Source organism: Meleagris gallopavo, chromosome 1, assembly GCF_905368555.1.
Source record: "Meleagris gallopavo chromosome 1, MGAL_WU_HG_1.1, whole genome shotgun sequence".
NCBI lineage: Eukaryota > Metazoa > Chordata > Aves > Galliformes > Phasianidae > Meleagris > Meleagris gallopavo.
Window position 1 is genome coordinate 100,824,978 of NC_139404.1, and position 20,286 is coordinate 100,845,263.

At 38.6% G+C, this 20,286-nt stretch overlaps 2 protein-coding genes across 2 annotated transcripts in view; one reads left to right on the top strand and one right to left on the bottom strand.

Annotated features, from left to right (window-relative positions):
* The window catches only part of JAM2 (junctional adhesion molecule 2), a 28,889-nt gene extending 13,634 nt beyond the window's left edge, over positions 1 to 15,255 (top strand). The window contains exons 2-10 of the mRNA XM_031556660.2: positions 2,550 to 2,615; positions 6,171 to 6,284; positions 7,493 to 7,645; positions 9,597 to 9,802; positions 11,040 to 11,142; positions 12,723 to 12,830; positions 13,610 to 13,625; positions 14,101 to 14,131; positions 14,426 to 15,255. Of these exons, the coding sequence (XP_031412520.2) occupies positions 2,550 to 2,615; positions 6,171 to 6,284; positions 7,493 to 7,645; positions 9,597 to 9,802; positions 11,040 to 11,142; positions 12,723 to 12,830; positions 13,610 to 13,625; positions 14,101 to 14,131; positions 14,426 to 14,458 (830 nt within the window). The 3' untranslated portion in view covers positions 14,459 to 15,255. The remainder of the gene's footprint in view (positions 1 to 2,549; positions 2,616 to 6,170; positions 6,285 to 7,492; positions 7,646 to 9,596; positions 9,803 to 11,039; positions 11,143 to 12,722; positions 12,831 to 13,609; positions 13,626 to 14,100; positions 14,132 to 14,425) is intronic.
* A 270-nt stretch (positions 15,256 to 15,525) lies between these two features.
* On the bottom strand, positions 15,526 to 20,198 carry ATP5PF (ATP synthase peripheral stalk subunit F6). Its single transcript, XM_003202874.4, has 3 exons — positions 19,888 to 20,198; positions 18,961 to 19,085; positions 15,526 to 15,649 (listed from the first exon to the last, which is right to left on the bottom strand). Exons 1-3 carry the CDS (start codon positions 20,055 to 20,057, stop codon positions 15,621 to 15,623), a joined length of 324 nt encoding a protein of 107 aa, XP_003202922.1. The 5' UTR covers positions 20,058 to 20,198; the 3' UTR covers positions 15,526 to 15,620.
* Between the last annotated feature and the right edge of the window lie 88 nt (positions 20,199 to 20,286).

Below are 20,286 nucleotides of genomic sequence, written 5' to 3' on the forward strand. Positions count from 1 at the left end.
TACAGGCTTATAAGACACTTAATTTTTTACTATTCTAGAAACAGGCTTGCGTAAAAGTAAAAGCTAAATTTATTTCCATAAATCTAAATGGGGCTTAATAAATGTAAAGGAGAATTATTTCAGCCTTTATTTTATGCCAAGCTTAGACAAAATCAGAGGGATGGGCTGTGTGTGTAGGTAAAGGGGCAGCTGTTAGGGAGGTGCTGGGGGAGAAGAGGGGTTCCCTCTTCTGCTCTCCTCAGGGCTCTTTTAGCAGTTTGTTCTGTTATACTTTTCTGAAAGTCCAACAGGAAAGTTTCCTTTCTTGATGGAGTGGAAAAAATTGCAAGCGTGACTTGTAATGGAAATATTTTTGCTATTTCTGCAATCTGAGGGAACATAAGCGGCATTGCTTGAACTGTAATCTTTGCTTTGTATTTACTTTCATATTGTAAACTTCTGCCATAACTATTCTGGAGTGACACAAAGGTGATTAAGACATATTGAGGACAGGATAGTTACACATGAATTTGGATCATTTGTTAATCTGCAGATGTGAAAATTCACTTTATGTTGCCAAACGTGAAGCTGTATTCTCTGAAAAACAAGAAATGTTGAATTTGCATTTGAATTTGGGAGAGAGAGGCAGCGAGACACTGAGAAAGCAGCAGCTCTGAATAGTAATGCAGGTGTGCTGGGGTACAGGTATTGAGGCACAGCTAGGAGGCTGTGGGACTGCTGTGTGAGGCAAGGCCTGGGCTGACCTGTGCTAAAAGCATGGCTGGTCAGAGCAGCCATCCTAGGGTGCCTCAGGGACAGTTTGGGAAAGAGAGGGCACACAGAATGCAGCAGGGAGAGTTGAGGGGAGCAGGAACAGCCCTGTAGGCACCCAGCAGAGAGAAGGAGGAGCTACAGGTGCCCAAGCATAGTTGTCCCTGCAGTCCTATAGCCCATGGTAGGATCGAGTGGGTGTTCCCTGAAGTAAGCTGCAGTCCACGGGAAAGCTCTGCACTGGAGATGAGCAAAAGTGTGCGGAGATGAGCTGTTACTACTGATTGCAGTCCTCATTCTCTATTCTCTCAGTCACTAAATTATATTAGTTTTCCCCAGTTGAGTCTGTTTTCCCTATGATGGTAATTGACGAGCAATCCCCCTCTATTTCTGCCCAAAGGCATTTTCATCTTACTTTCCTTCCTTGTCCCAGTGAGGAGGTGTGATGAGAATGGCTGGATGGATGACAGGCAGCAAGCTAAGGTCAACCCACCTCAACAAGATACTGGAAATGAACAACTGAACCTCTGCTGTAGTGGTGCGGACTCAAATAGCTATTCTAATTGCTCTATTACTCACAGCCATGATGGTTGAGAATACTCATATGTCAGAATCTGTATTTTTAAAGGAAATTGGAGAAGTACTAGAGAATTATGGAGAAGGGCCCACAGGAGCATCATAGATGGAGGATGGAATATGTAGTGCCAGGCTAGAACAGCAAGGAATGATTTTGGAAAGAAAAGCAAGAGATGACTTCTGGATGGTATCTTTGTATAAAGAAAATGGCATCCTAACTCGGAGCTGTGAGTACTCATCTGAAAACCAGATAGACTCAGTGAAATGATAAACGATGAACACACTTTGACAGAAGTAATGAAGAACCGAAAGAAGATAACAAGAAGCAAGGGATTCTTGATCTGTTCATGTTTTCAGAACAATTCCAGGTAACCCAGATGTGCCTAATGAGGGATGAGAAATTTTTGAACAAAGGAGGTCTGTGTGTGCAAGAGGCAAATAGCAGGTCAAACTGGACTAGTTTCTATCACTCAAAATAAGATTACATTCTTATTTTGAATTAGCTATGTTTCTAAATTTTGATGATGGAGAGTTGTACTCACTTCTTTATACCCTGTGTAGCAGTTGTTCAGTGGCTGATGTGGACACAGGAAATTGAGTGTGAGATGAGTGTCCATACTGTCTTGAAAATTTGTTTAAATCCTCTGGAACTTGAGCTGCTTTTGAAATAATACTAACATAAACCTGTGTAAAGAAATGTATTTAGTTGTTCCTGCAGGGCAATCTGAGGGAATGCAAACTGGAGTACTTTCTTGACTTTCTTGCCAGTTATTGTACATATGTTAGCCTGGATAAGCAGTTGGTGGTATTCAGGAAAGAAGCCTGCCATATAACAGAAATACAGTGGAAAATACACTCCCAGTTTAATACAAGTCACTTGAATTAAAAGCAGACTGAGATGTTGCACCAGTATAAAACAACACCTACTTTTTATATTGAACTTCTCATGTGTGAATATCACCATGGTGTTGTTAAAGAGAAACATTCCTTTTTTTTTTTTTTTTTTTTTTTTTTTTTTTTTTCAGATGTCAGGTCATAGAAAAACATGAATTGTTCAAGGTTACCCATATGGCCAGCCATAATCTAAATCTTAGTCAAGTTCTTAGCAGACATTATCCAACCTGTACTGTGTAAGGAAGTCTCAAAAACTGCTGAAACACTAAAGAAAAGTACAAGTCTTTATCACTGAACTGCTTTTTTATTTTTTTTCTGTCCTCTTGCAGATCATAAAGTGACTGGAATTGCTATTGAAACAGATAATAAAAATGTAAAAGCAGAGGAGTTTAAAGGTATAGTATATGCATTGCTCTGATTTAAAAATACGTGTAATAAATATATGCAAGCTGTGCAGTTAAGATTGTCTTCCTTTTTCCTTGGATGGTGAGGAGGGTGGTGGTCTTGATCCTACTCTCTTTGTTGACTACTCTTGTAATCTTTGTTTTGTCTCCATTTTCAGTTGCTTACAGAGTTGGACTAAATGCTCTCCAGAGATCCTTTTCAACCACACCTATTCTGTGATTCTTGTAACTTGTTTCTCAGTCCTGATAGCCCACCGTAACATTGGCTTTGTTTCCTTCCACATAAGGCGCTGTGAATTGATGGATAAGAAAAGCATTAATCTTAAACAGAGATGTGAGGAGTTAGTGAATTTACCATTATTTTCTCTCTGTTATCAGTAGCTATAAGTTAGTGACTATTTAAAAAATGACAGTAACTTTAATGACTGTCTTAAATGTATACTTTTTATCATGGCTTTAATCATGGGTGGATAATAATTCCCAGTAATCAGATACAGAAGTTAAGGAGGCAGGCAAGAAAATCTGATGTTAGCTGAATAGATGAGAAAGAGATCCTAGTAGTGCGTAAGTATGTGAGGTATGTGGCTTGTGTGGGTTTTTGTTGTTATTTCATTGTACTTGGTTGGAATGCAGAGAGATGGGAATTTCAGAATTGAAAGTTTTTTGCTGAGGCTTCATTCATCTGTGAGATAATGATGAAGTATTTGAATGGTCTCTGAAACTGTCAGCTCCCTACCCATATATGTGGCTTGTACTTTATTATTTTGGTATTTTATGGGAGCGAGATCAGTTTAATGAGGATAACTTTCCCTTTTTTGCACTAAGGGAATGTAGGAGCAGATAGACTTAGCTTTTAATCTAAATGATTAATAGCTAAGCTGATCTGAAATGTGTTTTTCTTTTCACTTCCAATTTCTATTACTGTAGAGGAGGGCTAATCAAATAATTGCCCTGGACCAGACATAAATCCAAAGCCAATGTTGTTCAGACCTCTCCAAGATCCCTGAGGGCTCTTATCAGTCTTATAGAGCCTCTGCTGATGAACAGTTTCTTGTAGGTCTATCTTAATGAAAACCAAGTAGATTGTTTTTGGAGAATTCCTCTCACTGACTCTACTAGTATGGGGAAAAGCAGGAGACGAGAACTATAAGTAAGGAAGGCTTTTGTTACGTTTTCTCTGTTCTGTGTGCATTCCACTGCTCCTTTTCTGTACCTTTTCTTTGGATAAGATTAGTGGGAGGGCATCAATACTAGGTTTTTCTGAAGAGGAAAAAAAAAAAAAACATGGCACATGAGACGAGCAGCTCTTTCAAGGCAGAGGTGACTTGTTAAGCTGAGAACTTCAGCTGATGCAGGCAGCTCAGCCAATACAGACCAACTCATGGGACCAGCCAGCTGTCACAAGGTCAGCAAACCGAGCTTGAATGATGGCTTTTCTTTGTTAGAAGGATACAAAAACAGAATGGAAAGGAAACTTCAGCAAATCTTAAGATTCAGGAAGCCTCCACCCAGCTACTCAACCTGAAGTCAGGAACCTCAGGCTTCCTGAGTGCACGACATGTTTTTGGAAGCAGCCAGTATGTGCGTAACATGTTTCTGGCAAATAATACCCTCTTGTCTCATTTTTTTTTTTCTTTCAAGTCTGAACATTATTTCCCCATGAGAGATCCCTAGGGCTACCAGCCTGACCCCTTTGAAGTTCTTCACAGAACAGACATGGGAGATGAAACTTTAAGCATGGGTGTCCCACCATTTGGCTTGCCTGGGCTGCACTGAGTGAAGAGGAATGGTCTTGGGCCGCATATAAAATTATATAATATAGTTATGTATGTAACTAATCAAACTTACTTTTAAAAAATATTTTTTAATTAAAACAGAGAGAGCAACAAACACATTAATCTAGTGGGTTGGAAATGTATGCAAGACTAAAGGGTGAATGGACAGATTTTTGGTACCTCTTGATCACCCTGCAGCTTTTTTTGCTGAGATTGAAAAGGAAGATGGTTAATGCAGGCTGATTGTACATTTTGTCAGTTGATGTTTGCCTCCTGTAAACCAGACAGGTGTTGCCAAAACTTCAAGGGCTTTTGATACATGATGCTCTGGCCTATACTGAAAGACGAGAAGTCAAGATCAATACTGCATTTTTTTTCTTTCACAGAAGATCCTGAGAGATACTAAATTTCACTTATTAATAGATTCAGAGACAGTCATAACTCTCCTGTACAGCTTGTCATTCCTTCTCTCCCTCTGCAGTTCCCCCATCATGTCTATAGGCTTGACCAGAGACCATAATTACTACGATGCAGGCTGCATATTAGAGATGGCATATGCTCATGCCATGCTGCAAGGGAATAAAAAATAACAGTTGACCTGTTCTTTGTAAGAGACACTAATTTTGTTCTGTTACTACTCAGTTATGGGAACTATAGTAAAAAGCAGTAATCCTTGAAATTTCAGCCTGTGTAATATTTGGAGGTGCCTGATGTACATAACTAAGGGAAACTTGAGTGGACAGGCAGAAATGCGAACAGTTTTTTGAACATTCTTTACTTGAGAAAAGTAGGAGACTCCATCTGCCTGGCTGCTGGAGCCCAGCTTTGGTGTATCTGGAGTCCCTAGATCCCAGTCTGAGGGATACACACGCTGCTTTCCCATTTGCAGTTTCAGCCAGTAGCTCTGTGCGCAACTCAGAGATGCACGTGCAAACCAGTAAAGATGAAGTGTGACCTTCAGCTGCACCCACATGTAATGTTGTTGAGGTGAAGTGCAGACAATTAAGCCTCCTTCCTCCTCTTTGGTGAGAGGAGTTCACTGGTAAAAGTGCTCATACAACGCTCTAGGTTCCAGAAGAGCGCATGCATATTCATGGATCTCCTGAGTACTGTCACAGCCTTTGTCCTACCTGCTGCTCTTGCCCCAACCCTGGGCTTCCTACTTGCCAGTTAGCTTGTTTTAGGTTGTTGCTACCCCATATTACTATTATCTTTGCACTGAGAAGGTCGTTGTCTGGATAATCTTAATGAAGCTTATGCTCATCTTGCACATAAATAAAAATAAAATAACCAATGTGAAATTGTACCTAAATATTTAAGTTACTCAAAATATTTAACCATCTTATTAGTGTGTTTTTCATTTTCGTTGTTACAGGTAAACTACTGATAATGAATTTAGAGCAATACACATAAGAACTGGAAGAGAGTCCTTTTAATGGTGTTTGTTCACTGACAGAAATATTGAAACAAAATGAGGATAGTAGTATGGAATCTCTGCCTATCTAACATCTGAAGTTTGATCCCACTTGAAGGCCACTGCATTAATGAGAAATTACTATTTTCTTCTTTGTTTCTTCTTTATGCTCGTGTAAATCTGGAGAAGGTCTGATGACGTTTTTTTAAATTGATCTGGCCATTGCTGTCTGCTCAAGCTCTTTTAAAGGAGATTAATGTCATGGAACCTGAATGTGTATTGCACACAGTGATGAAAGTTCTCTTTTGCTCTTTGTTCTTCTGTGTTTGTTTTTGTTTGTTTGTTTTCCCTCTCTAGAAGCTATTCTTAGTTGCAAGCACAAATTTTCAAAAGGGATGAGTCTAAGGATAGAGTGGAAGAAAATTCAGTCCCAAGAAGTTTCATTTGTTTACTACAATGGTGAATTTACAGGTATGGTACTACAAGCTTGGACTAATGGCTTAATATGTCATTCTCTTGCATAGATATCAGCTCTCCTTGGGAATAACATTAGGAAAATGACTGAAAGAGGATGCTCTTGACTTTTGTCCTTTTGAGAAAAATAATGTTTCCTCAGGGGAAAAAAAAGAACAGCTTTTCTTCAAAAAATTCTCAACATTTAGTTATGTTTTTAAGGAAGCTAAATATAAGAAAACTGGAGACAGAGAAAATCGACAGTGTCTGTTCCTTGAGGTTTTTTATAAATGAAATTACATTCAAACATAAGCTCACAAAAAAACTGTTGAAAGCTGTGCACTCCTATCCAATAAAGAGGTTTCAGAAGCCTGCTGTAGAGCTAGGGGCTTAGATATGAATAATGCAACAATGTTTATATACATAAAATATAAACTCAGCAGTACATTTTAAATTATTTGTACTGTTTTTCAAAAGTAGAATTTTTGTTTATACTTCGGTTAGAAGATTTACCTCAGCTTTATCTGTTGAAGAAAGCGTGGTTCTTTGGTACCTTGTACGTGACACGTAAAGCTTGAGAAGTAAAAGAAGGTCACAGCAATTTTGTTAGTTTATAGAGCATGGGAGATATGCTGGTCTTGTCGATGAACTTTTTTTTCCTTGCATATGTTTCAGTTACAAAGACACTAGAACTCCTTGTTCTGTTTGTGCAAGTTTAATTTCATAACAAGCTGTTGAATGAAGAAAAGCTCATTGTAAGGAAACTGGCAATATCCTTGCTAAATCCATCTTTTTTTTCTCGCTAAGTTAAAAAGTCAAATAGTTTGCTGTAGTCTCGCTCAGAATCCTTTTTGTAAGAGAATTAAATCAGTGATCGCCATCACTGCAATCGCTCCATCTTTTTTTTTTTTTTTTTCCAGTCTCATGACTAGTGGTATACATACTTTCTTGAGATGTCCATAGAAGGAAAAAAGTATTCTATCTTCCAACTAGAAAGTGTTTGATGCTTCAGAGTGACTTTTTTTCTGGAATAAATGGGGAATTTTGTGGAAGGTTCTTACTGTCTTGGGCGGGAGATTACATATTGCTCCTTAGTGATAGATATCTAGCATTGCATAAATGAGCAATAGTTCATAATTTGTTTGGGATTTCAGAACTAGTCAATAAGAAACAGATATTTTCTGTAAGTGATGAACAGAAACTGCTTTGTCTGTTCTCTCTAAAAGGTGATCTTAGAGACCGAGCTGAGATGTTGAATACAGGAATCCGTATTAGAAATGTGACTAGAAAGGATTCTGGGACCTACCGCTGCGAAATCAGTGCGAAGAGTGAAGAGGGGCAACGCCTGGGAGAGGCTTCTATTACTCTTACAGTATTGGGTACAAAGAAACTTTATCACCTAGATTTCTGTAAATAAATTCAATGATGGCAAGGGGTGTTACATGTATGATTGTCCACGTAGAATGTAGCTGTTGGATTTTGGATCTTTCTTGTGTTGGGTAATAAATATATGTTCTTGCTTACATTCCCATTCTACAGTATTCAAAGAAATGCATGCTTGTATTAGAAAGTAACATAACTTATTTCTTTCATGATATAAATGTGTGTTTTCATTGTCAAAAATTATGAAGTGTGATGATCAGTGTGATGATGAAATATCCGTTTCTACTAAAACTGAAGTTACTCAGTGGCTGAGAATCTGATCTTGTTTGACACTGGAAAGTCAGCATCTGTCAACACTTATCAAATATTCCAAAGCAGCAGTTCATTCTAATGTGCTACAGTCTCCTCCTGTTTTTGGAAGGAGAAATTGCTGCAGTGCCTGCATAATGCCAGGTAGCAATCTGTAGACTTTATTTATAGGAGAGATGTTGTTTTTTATTATTCTTTATGGTTTTTTTTTTTTCTTGTTTTTTCTCACTTGGGGAAAGGATGGAAAAATGAATATTGAGCCCATTTTTTTTTTCTACATTTCCTCATACTTTTTCCCAATTAACAAATGGTAGATAGCTAATTTTTTTTCCCCTCGTGAGTAGGAAAGAAGTTCCTGTATTTTTTCAATACAAAATCAATTTATCTCTTGAAGTTAAAAGTAAAGTCTCAGAGTTCTTCATAAAAGATGATAAATTCATGAGCTTCTGCATAATTCCAACGAGGTAATATCACCTTTTCCTTCTTTTTTCCCCACTCTCTCTACACATATAAGTGTAGCTTCTTCATTTAAATTTGAAATCTTGGAATAAAAAGAGAGTGGTGGGTGATTGTGTGTCTCGTGCAGAAACATTTTGAAAGTTTATGGAAGTTCAGTGTGGGTTTTATGTTTTGTTTTTAGAATTTTTGCTTTCTATGTTGAAGTCAGGGAAAAATTATGAACAGCTGTTAAGGTGTCACCTGTGCTTTTAATATGCCTTGTATTCCTCTTCACCATTAGTTTTCATCTGGATAGTTTCAAGGAACCAAAATAATAATAATAATAATAATAATAAAGTTCCTTTTCTGTTGATGTAATAAAAGTTGGAAAAAAGATCTTAATATTAATGACAGAGGGACCTGAGTTGTCCTGTATCTATGATGCAAAATGTGATGCAAAACCTGACAGAAGTTTCTCCAAATACTCCAACAATAGCTGAGGAAAGTAAGAACTGTTTCCTCACTGATTCTCCCTGCTCAGAGAACTGTAGAAGAAAAATACTAAACATGTACTTGACTAGGGGGGAATTTTTTTTTTCTTGTTTTGTTGTTGTTGTTGTTCGGTTTTGTTTTTTTAATTTAAACTGAACTTAATAGTCGACTGCCTTTCATCTTCTACCTGAGATTCATGCACTGGCTGTGATGATTGCTAGTCTTCGTCATTCTTTCTGACAATTGTGTTTCAAAAAACAGTAGAAGCAAAACAAAAATCTTCTTATGCTTTCTCACTTTTGTTTTTAAATACTATTGAGGGGAAAAAAAATTCCTGGACTCCAGACTCCCCGAGACATCCCTTCTGCATCTGGGAGCAAGAAGCCCCACTGAATAAATGGGGTGGAAAAAGATATCTAGAGTTTGGATGAATGTGTATAGATTGAAGACACGATAACACAACATGTGGTGAGGGAGCCTAAGTGCAAAAGTTTGCTTTCACTGTTTTTGTCAGTGTTAAGTTATATACCTTACAGTGCTCTTCAGTAGCAGAACTGAAGCCATCCACCCTGTCTCCAGAACCCCCATTTGTTAATGTGGTAGCTGTTGAGCATGTACACAAGTGTTCACCTCCTCAGTGACTGTCAAAAAGTTGTGAGATAGACAATACTGATAAGACTGTGTAACAAGTACAGAATTGTTTTCCAGTTCCTCCCACTACTCCAATATGTGTGGTACCCAACTCTGCAATGACGGGAACAGTAGTGGAGCTGAGCTGTAAGGAAGCTGAGGGATCTCCTCCATCTGAGTACCAGTGGTACAAGAATGGCATTGCCTTACTGGAAAAGACAGGAACAGGCAGTGCTAGAACAGCCAACATAACTTACACCATGAATAAAAAGTCTGGCACTCTGGTAAGTGTAGTAACCAACTGTAATAAGCAGCTGTGGAGAGAACCGAATTTCTGTACAGCACAGAAATGTACAGTGGCTTTAATCCAAGGCACAAGGTCTTTCTCAGAAATCAATGTCATGCTGAAATGTGATACCAAATTTATAGGGTGTGGTTTCTGTCTCAGACCAATGACAAACCATAGAGGTCGCATGTGGTAGGCAAAGTGGGTGACTTATAAGGCTGTAGTAATGATAAATGAGCAGAATCTAGCAAATAAATGACAAATTTCACATTGTCGGTTAGCCAGCCAGCTCCAGGTGAGAATGATCTCTCAGTACGTTGACTGAGTTATATTTGATAGTGCCTTAAAAGCTTCACACTCTTCAGTGGGAAATGCAGCACCAAGGGCAGTTCAGAATCTCTGCAGTCCAGTGGCATTTAAAGGTCCCAGTCCTGTACTTGTATTGTCAGTGGGAGTGTGTAGTGGCTTTAAATCAACTTAGTGTGTTCTCTGTTATGCTCCCTGTGAGAACTGGCCATATTTTTGTCAGCCCCATTTCCCCCTTCTAAACAGAAAAAGAAAATGACATACTACTAAGCTGAGATCTTTACTTATTTATTTTTACAAAAGTCATTTTAGGGGCTACTTTTGGAAATGATCATGTTTGGAAACCAGAATGTGCCGTATCATTTGTGCCTTTTCATTCACAGGTGCTGTAGGTATTTCAGCACACTGTGAGCTACTCAGAAACGTTAATCTCTTCTTTAAAGTTATAGTTCTAATGTATAGGATATATTTAAGGGAGAACATTTAACAAATCTGATTATAAAAATAATTACAGAGGAACATAGAAACTGATACAAGGTCATCCATTTTCTGCTTTCTCACTGTAATTATTATGTTAGAAGTATTTCATAAATAATGCAGTTCAGCATTTCTCCATTAGAATAATAGAGAAAGTGACATCTCTGGAAAAAAAAAAAAACCTTGGGATGTAGCTTTTGTACTGCATTTTGTACACTCCATCTAGTAAAAATGCCCATCTAAAACACCCTCATGTTTAAGTAGCTGAAGTTAAGATCTAGGGATATGAGTAGGGAGCAGGATCGAGATGAACATGAGAGCAAAAGTTCTCACTTTCTTTCAGATTTTGGGGGGAAAATATATAATGTTGACATGTCAACATTTCTATGTTTGTTTTTTTTGTTTGTTCTTGTTTTCCCATTCTGATAATGTTTTGGACTCTGTTTTAATAGATATTTAACACTGTTTCAAAGAACGACACAGGAGAGTATTTCTGTGTAGCCTCAAATGGGATTGGATTACCTCAGAAATGCTCCATGAAGCGAATGCAAGTTGGTATGTATCAGACTAAAAAGGGGCAGAAACCAGTCTTGCAGCTGAACTGATTTAATTGTGTGATACAGTTGAGAAACTAATATTGAATTACAGCCTTTTATTTGATTATGGTATTATGGGGGAGGAATAATATTCGTATACTAGGGCACCTTATGTGTAGTGAGGGTGACTGCTTAAAGCATTACTTAATTTTTTGTTTTTCTTTGTGTGTGTGTGTGTCTCACTGTATTTTACAGAAAAGCAGTTAGTTGGGTATTATTGCAGTATCCAGCCCTTAATGTTGCTCAGCAGTGAATGTCACAGAACCACACTGTCCATCTGAGAACCTTAATGTTTCAGAATGCTTTTATGGATGTTGTACAGCATAATGTAACAATGTTAGTTTATCTGTATAGTTTTATGAGGTTTTTTGTTTAACTAATTAACAGCCTCCCAAGATTTTGAGGTGCATTTGTGTGAGATCATAGTGTAACAGATCAAAATTTAAAATGAAAATAATTTGATACTTGCCAGAGCAACACTGAAAAGCATCAGTGTATCTTCAAAAAAAACAAAACAAAACAAAACCCAACAATAACGCTGTATAGAAGCTCTACTACTTCATGTTAAAGTATTCCATAAAGAAGTTATTTGGTTCTCTCTTAGAATTTAGCTGAAAATCACTATATTAAAGCTTTTAATGCATAGAATGCTTGATTATAATCAACTAAGAATGAACTACCAAGATAGACTTCCCCTGATGTGGAAATATTCACCCAAGTGCATTGTGCTCTCTTTGATAGCAAAAACCTTTCGGTAAGATTTACATCTGTCCATTTATGTCTTGAAGTCAGGATCCAAATAAGTAATTGGTCTTCTACATAATGGTAACATAACGAAGATTAAATAATGAAAAGATCAATCAAAATGTTTCTGCTTATTGATGGCTTTGTTTTTTTTTTTTCCCAAAGTAGATTATTACCCAAACGGATTTAAACATGAAATAGGGATTTTTATGAAGAAATAGGCATAGGTTGTCATCTTCAAAATAAAAGTGGCTCAACTTCAGTAGCCCTGTGTAAAATTTATATATATTTGCATTTAGTGCGTTGAATTTTAAAAGCCTTGCTGTTGAAAAATATTTTTTTAAAAATCCAATTTTAAATAACCTGCCAAAAGAGTTCTTCATGACAGATGTGACCATCATCAGCTGTTTCAGTTATTTGAAGCAAACTAACAGTTGTTTAAATAGATCAAGGGAACTTATATTGAAATCTTTGAGACAGAAATCTTTGAGAGCCTCAATAATACTTATGCTGAATAGACAGAACAAGGAGTTTGTGTCCCTTGACCACTCTCTTTCCTTACTTTTTGACTCAGAGGAAGGATTTGAAGTGTATCAAGCACTCCTGTTAACATGGCTGCGATACAGTAATCCTTTTGAACACCTTACCCACGTTTGGGTGGTAGGTAATAATTTATACAGCTTAGATCAAAGTCCACTCATAAATACAAAAGGTACCTGTAGTAATTAGGGAAAAAAATCCATCTAATGGATATTTTTAAAACTTAAAACATTGTATAATCTTTTATAATTACAGATGACCTTAATGTAAGCGGTATCATCGCTGCTGTAGTAATTGTGGCTCTGGTAATGGCACTGTGTGGCCTTGGAGTACTTTATGCTCAAAAAAAAGGGTATTTTACAAGTAAGTAGAGTAAAATCACTCTCTTTTTGGTTTTAAAAAAAGTAAAACAAAGCTATATTTCTGATAATTGTAACATGTACTTCTCACACTTTACCTCCACGGTACTATAGCTAAAGAGTATTACAGCAGCAACTTCACTGTGCATTTTTATTCAGCCTTCTACTGCAGAGGATACTTCAAGAATGAGATGGAGGCATTTGTACAGTTGCATAAGGCTAGCAGACAGCAATCTAAGAAAAAGCAACAAGCAAAATCCTGGTTTCTATAGCTTTTGCTGTAGTTTTGAGAGGGAATGGGAACGAAAGATACTGCAAAAACAATCCATACAAGGTTACTTGTAATCCATAAAGGGTATTTGGAGCAGCTGAGTTCTGATGAAGGGGAACTAACTTACTTGCTCCCTCTTCTGGTTTGTGGTGAAAGCGCACGCAGTGAAACTTCGAAGGATTACCTGGAAAAAGCTCAAGCCCGAGCTATCTACCTCTCCGTAGCATTTATATCAGTACCTGTAGAGTTCAGCACAGCAATAAGGGATCACAAATGTCAGTCTGAGAAAGACTGCTGCCCGAAAGCAACAGATCTGATATTAGCATCCCTGTTCATGTAGAATTTAAATTACCTTTGAAAGCCATCTAATCTTTTTCTGTTCAAACTCACATTACACTGAAATTTCACTTAGCAACTGAAGCTATGAGTAAATATTTCAAAGACCTTTAAGGAAACCACTCCTGTACTCATTTTTCTTTTTCTTCTTCTCTTTTTTTTTTTTTTTTTCCCAGAGGAGAGCTCTTCCCAGTAAGTACCTTTATATTTTATCCATGTCACTGTAACCTTCATTTACATCCGGATAATTTAGTAACTGTGATGTTTGTTTAAGGACTTTCTTTCATACAGTGACATCTTGAACACTGAACCCTTTGCATTTAAAAGATAATTGGAGCACTTTTAGATAACAGCAAGTAAAAGAGCAATGTACTGAAGAAAAATTCCACTTTAACATACAGTACTGTTTATACTGGTTGCTAATTAGATAAAATGTACCTGGAAGGCCTGAAGGGACAAGCTAGGGAAAATAATTTGGCTGTGGCTCCTGAGATCATGACAGCTATCTAAAAGCATCAAGTGTATTTGTTACAGATTTTATACATCTTACTAAGACGGAAAAAAACCTAAGGGTTGCTGGAAATCAGAACAAACACATTCGTAAAGTTTTCAAAGGGCTAAAACAAACACCTTTTTAACCCAATATCCTCTTTTGTTCTATTAACAGGAAGTCCAACTCTCAATCTACAAGTGAAAAGGTATTTCACATTTAGTAGCACGTGTACATTTTCAGCATGTATTTTGTTATCTAGTATGTACATAAGAGGCCAGCTACCTGGCTGCTGTGAGTGGGAAGGAGCAATATTAAGGCCCTTGATACTACTACTTTTACCTTTTTAATAGAATATTATATTTTGTGTAACAGTATAAATAAACTTACAGTGTATCAGTCATGCTCTTTTTTGGTTTGCATGCCTGAGTTTCTTCTGAAATATAAATTGTTAATGTAGTTAAAATACTTTAACTTATGTGACCTTGCTTGTTTCATTTAGGATTTCAAGCACACCAAATCCTTCGTTATCTAGAAGATTTCAGCCTCTGTGAGGGACATCAAACAACTACTTGTTATACAAAAATATCAAAGGGATTTTTTGACCTCTATTCTGTAAATACTGTTTCCATGTACTATGCACTGAAAATAGAAATTGCTACTGTTTAGATCTAGTCAACTTAATTGTGTATGATTGTTGGGGTTTTTGTTTGTTTGTTTGTTTTTTAACCAACCACAAAACTGCTTAACTTAAAGATGCAACTAAATGGCATACACAGGTCAATTTGTGTGACTTCTCATTTTGTTGATGTATACATGTAGCAATACAGGATTCACTTTTGCAGCTTGGAACAGTCTATCCAAGTAACTTTCGTAGATGACCTCCACCATCATCAAGGGCTCAAACTCTCCTGTAACACTGACTTCGTTCTTACTCATCTGTCCACATTATATTAGGTTTGACAGAGCCACCTAGAAGTGCAGAAGTAGTTGCCCAAACTTACTATCCAGCAAGGACAAAGCTGCTTGTAATTGAGTCCCAAGCATTGTTTTATTGTCTAATATAAAATTCCTACAGCATCTCTTTTACAAGGAAGTACCTCTTTCTGTAGATCGCATATGTTACTTGCCAGTACAACTACAGCTGTAATAGCTGGACCCTAAATGGTAAAGTATTACAAATAAGTAGTTCCTCAGAGCCTTAAGTGTTTGTGTCAGTAGTTCTGTTACTGAAGTTTATGCCCTACAACATCAGTAACAAGTTTCAGTTGTTCCTGTAAGAGCATCATTTATGTGTTCACTGATGTAAAATAAAGTATTTGTGCCTATGCAGATCTGTCACGTCCCTTGGGCTTTGCTACCAATTTAGAATTGTTTTCTGAATAATTCCTGCAGAAACTTGAAACGTTACAAACTGGGGAAAATAAAGTTTCTTCTGCATGTATCACTCAGTTTTATAACTTCTCAGCACTGAAACGTAGTTTACCAAAAGGGTTAGCAGGTGAGAGATATGCTATTCAGATACCTCAGTAACTCTAGGAGCACACAATCAGAGCTAACTACAATCCCCATGCACTTGAGAACTTGTTCACACTTCAGAAATCAAACTGAAACACTGCATTTATTAAGTTACAGTTGATGCCATATTCAGCAACTCCATGGATGTACTCTGTTGTTTGGAGGACGATGTAAAGAAATCACTTTGGAGTCTCCTCAAAGTTGGGCTCTAAAGGAGAAAGAAGGAAGCCAAGAGAGAAGAGATGTTAGTTTTTTCTTATTCCAACCTAAAACACAACCATTCATCTCATATTCAAAGAAAACTAAACGTTAAGCTATTCAGTATCTTTGATTTTGGTAGCAATGAGGGCTACAGGTGTGGCAGCTCCGAGAAGAGTCCAAACATCAGTAAGAGCCAGCTCCAGCTGGCTTTGAAAGGGACTCAATGCTGACCAGTGCTAAGCCATGAATGACACTGGGTGTGCCTCTGGGACAGCAAATTTAAAAAAGGGAAAAACTGCTGTGCAGCTGGAAGAGAGGTGTGAGAAATGTGAGAGAAACAAACCCTGAGGGCACCAACATCAGTGCACAAGAAGGGGCAAGAGGGGCTCCAGGCACACAGCAGAAGCTCCCTGCAGCTCAGGAGAGGCCCATGGCGGAGCAGGCCATTCCCCTTGCAGTCCATGGGTACTGTCTGCAGCAGATCTCTACCTGCAGTTATAGAGGGGCCCTTGGTGCAGTAGCTGGTAAGGCCTGGAGGAGGGACAGTCCATGGACAGGCCCCTATGGACAGGAACAGTCTGGGGCTGAAGCTGCAGCCCCTGGAGAGGAACCCACAGTGGAACAGGGGTGGGGGAGCTGCCATCTGTGTAGACAGACCACTGTGGTTCTGAATGGCAGGCCCCGTGGTACAGAGTCATGTTGGAGCAGCACTTGGAGAACTGCAGCCTGAGTGAAGCCCATGCATGATCTGTTTGGGAAGGACAGCATCTCATGTGAGGGACTCATGTAGAACGGGGGCAGAGTGACCACAGAGGAGCAACAGAGAAAAAAACATTATGGACTGACCATAGCCCTCATTCCCCATTCATTTGTGCTGCTTGATAAGAGGAGTTAGAAGAGGATGGAGAGGGAAAGGTGTTTTTAGTTAGCTTTTAGTTTTCACTAGTCTGTTAGTAATTACCAATAAATTACAGTCTGCTTTTGCACATGACTATAATTGATGAGTGATTTATCTCAACCCACAAGCTTCCCACCCTGCAATCATATTTTCATCCCATCCTTCTAAGGAGAGTGAGTGCAAGAGCAATGTGGTGGTGCTGAGCTGCCCGCTGGTGGTACACCACCACAGCACCATTAAAAGCATCAACAGCACTTTGAAACAGGTCTTATCCATCTTAAGAGTTGTGTAAGTTAGCTATAAGAAAGACACGGCCCTTGGCAGCATTCTACTGCAATGTCTTTTATCAACCCCCGAGGTGTTAAAAAAGGCAGTTGAGAAACTGAAGAAATCAGTCAGAATATTAGTGCACGTTGGCCAGTATTTCCAACTTAGCTTTCATACAAGAACTAGTAACTAAGCTCTTCTTTCCTCCTTGTTAGTGTCACATAGCTGATAAAGTGAATGGAATGCACATTTTCAACTACACACAGCAAAAGATAATTTCCACACTATAGAACTCATGAAGACTTAATTCCTGATGCCAGAAGTACAAACTCAGAAGAGCTGGGGGTTTTGACAGGTGAGCTAGTGATGCTTGTTCACTTTGATACAAGAAGTCTGAAAGTTAAAGATTCTGTTTATAGGAATCTTCACTTAGACAAAAGTATAAAGAATCTAGCCACAGTTTTGAAAACCTGTTGAACCTAGATTAAGAACAGACAGCGGTGGTAAAAGCAACAGGGTAAAACAGTGTCCACCCATGTGACTGTTCTGGTCCTGTTGTCACGCAAATTGTTTCATCCTAAAAAGAAACCCCTAAACTTTAGTACTATTGTTTGACATATTGCGTAGAAATAAAACTGAATATAAATAAACCATGCCCGTAAGCCACTTTAAGTCCTCCTATATAGATGTTTCATTTTATTTGTGCCAATAAGAATTCGAGGCCAAATCCTTTCTTAATCCAACTGAATACCACCAAAATAACTGAGGTGAGTTCCTGGTCTAAACTAAATTTCTAGTTAGCCTGATCAGAATGACAGCACTGACTGTGGTGGGTTAACTTTGGTTGGCTGCCAGATGCCCCAAACTGCTTACTCCCTTCTTCCCCAACAGAGGAGGAGAAAATCAGATTTAAAAGCTAATGGGTGAAGTTAAAAAAAAAAAATTGCTTATTTATTACTAACCCATACAAAACAGACTCAACTTGTGGAAGATTAATTTACTGCCAATGAAATTTGGGTAGCGATGAACAAACAACAAAGCAAGAACACCTTCCCCACATATCCTGTCTTCCTGGGCTCACTGTTTCTCCTTTGTTTCTGATTCATATGCATCTCTCTCCTTCACTGTGTCAGCAGGGTTGCTTTCTCACGTATTTTCCCTCTACTCCTTTCACAGCTACTGTAGTGGTTGCTTTTTACTGTTTACTGAGTGCCTTAATACAGAGGTGCTACCAGTGTCACTGTGGACTTACCCCTGTGCCGTGTGGAGTCTGCTTAAGTCAGCTGCAACCATGTCCAACATGGGCACAACCCCTGGTAACCTCACTGTGGCTACCCCAACAGTGCTTCTGCTACCAAAACCTTGCTATATAAGTCAAGTCACTGCTGACTCCCAGCTACCAGCTGCTTACAGCTTAGCGGAAAAACAATTTACCATCCCAACCTGACTTTAGATAAAGCTGCTTGTGAGCAGTAGAGATTTTGAGATGTACTTGCTTAAGTAAGCAAGTGAAACAATTAGATGAGCCTGTCATTAACAAAGGTTAAGTTTGCCTTTATGTCCTAAGGAAGGCAGAATTGGTGCAGTCCCTTTGCATTCCACATGAACCAATCACGCCAAGCATTCTTCTCACACTCAGTCTAGGCAACATAAAAACATTCCAATACAAATTGAGAGCAGCTAACCACAGCAGCTAATCTCCAAATAACTGGAGAAGAAATTTTAATATAATTTAGTCACGATGTAATCATTAATAAGCTCTATGTTCATCATTCTGAAATCACTGACTTTCCGGATGAGTTTATAAAGTTTACAAACTGGAGCTTGGATGATAAGCACTGGTTATCCACAATATACAAGCAGTGCTGACCTCTGCGGGAAGATGAGAAAAATTGATAAAACAACAGTCCACTTTGCACTTTTCTTAGTGTTTGTGAAACTATTAATTAATGTAGGTATGGCAGCCTACTGACTGCAAATCTGGTTAAACACTGATCTAAGTTAGTTCACATCTTCACTGGAAAAGTAAGCTTATTTACTGAGCGTATCTTACATGACATAAATGGTTCCAACAAAAGCTAAAAGAGAATTGACTACAAAAGTCAGTTGGTGAGCATGACCTTTCTTCCAAGTTCATACCACTGTTAACTCACCCTCAAATTTGAATTCTGGAAACTTGGTTAGATCTCCCTCTCCGTACATCCGCTGAAGCCTGGCAAGTGATTCATTCATGTCTTTCTGAAACTCGGGACCTACATCAACAGGCCCTCCAGCTTGCCTAAAATACAAACAAACAAACAAGTTCCGATTAACAGTTCAGTTCTGAAAGTTGATATGGAAGTTCTACATTTTCATAGCGATTTATGGATTACCATTTTGACAATCAACTAAAGCAAAAAATTCAAAACAGTTTCAAAAGTTGAGATATGACACACCTTAAGGCCCACTTACCTTACAGTTAAACGTTCTCAGAATGGGTTCTAAAGAATGGGCTTTTTGCTATAAAAAATAATGAAATTCCAAGCTACAGAGGCAGCCTTTGGAGACAAAAAACCATGCTGAGTATTTAGATTTGCAGGACTCTGGAGTTTCACTTGTTCCAGGTGTGGCTTCTTGACAAAACTGTGATTTGTACCTCTGTTATTTCTGAATTAATGATCATGATTTGAGTATTAAGAAAAAAAAAAAAAGAATAAGAAACAGAGGACACTTAATTCAATTGGACTCACACAAGGATTCCTTGGGATACACGTATAAATTAGCTACAGCAGTAACTCTGTAGATTGGTCACCATCCATTGTGTGCTAAGTGCCTTTTAACTCCTTATGAAAAAAGACATCAGGGTCTTCCTTATTTGCTTTTTTTTGCACACCTTCTGCCAGGTTCATAAGGCCAAGCCTTTAAGTTGTGGCACTATCAGTAGGTGCTGCAGGAAAACAAGAGTTCTCTTTCACAGCGGTCTCAGGACAGAATTAAACCCACTTTTTTGTGAGCAAGCAAGCAAACTTGTTTCAGAGCAAACAACGAGCAGCATTTTTAACCCCTCTACTATCTGCTTTAAGGTAACGCAGCATACTTACTTGCTTTTTGTGTTGTACTCCCTGATCTTGTCCAGGAAGAGCTTCTGAACCGGATCGAGTTCTTTTGCCTTATTAAAGGCAATGGCAGAGAAACCGATGTTTCTCCGCAGGTGAACGGAGACAGCGGAACGAAAAAGGGAAGAAAGTCGCAGGATCTGATGGAGGATCATGACGGCGCCGACGTTTTACTTTAAAACAATCGAACAAACGAATAGAACGCACCAATAACGACGCCCTTCCCTAACATAAGCCGCCTCTCGCCCAAGCCGACAGCCCCGACCCACCTTTGCGGAACCTCAGTCACCTTGTGGCGGAACGCAGCGCGCATGCGCCGAGACCCGCCCTCCTGCGCAAGGCATGCTGGGGCTCCACGCGGCCTACCACTGCCTTACCTCGACC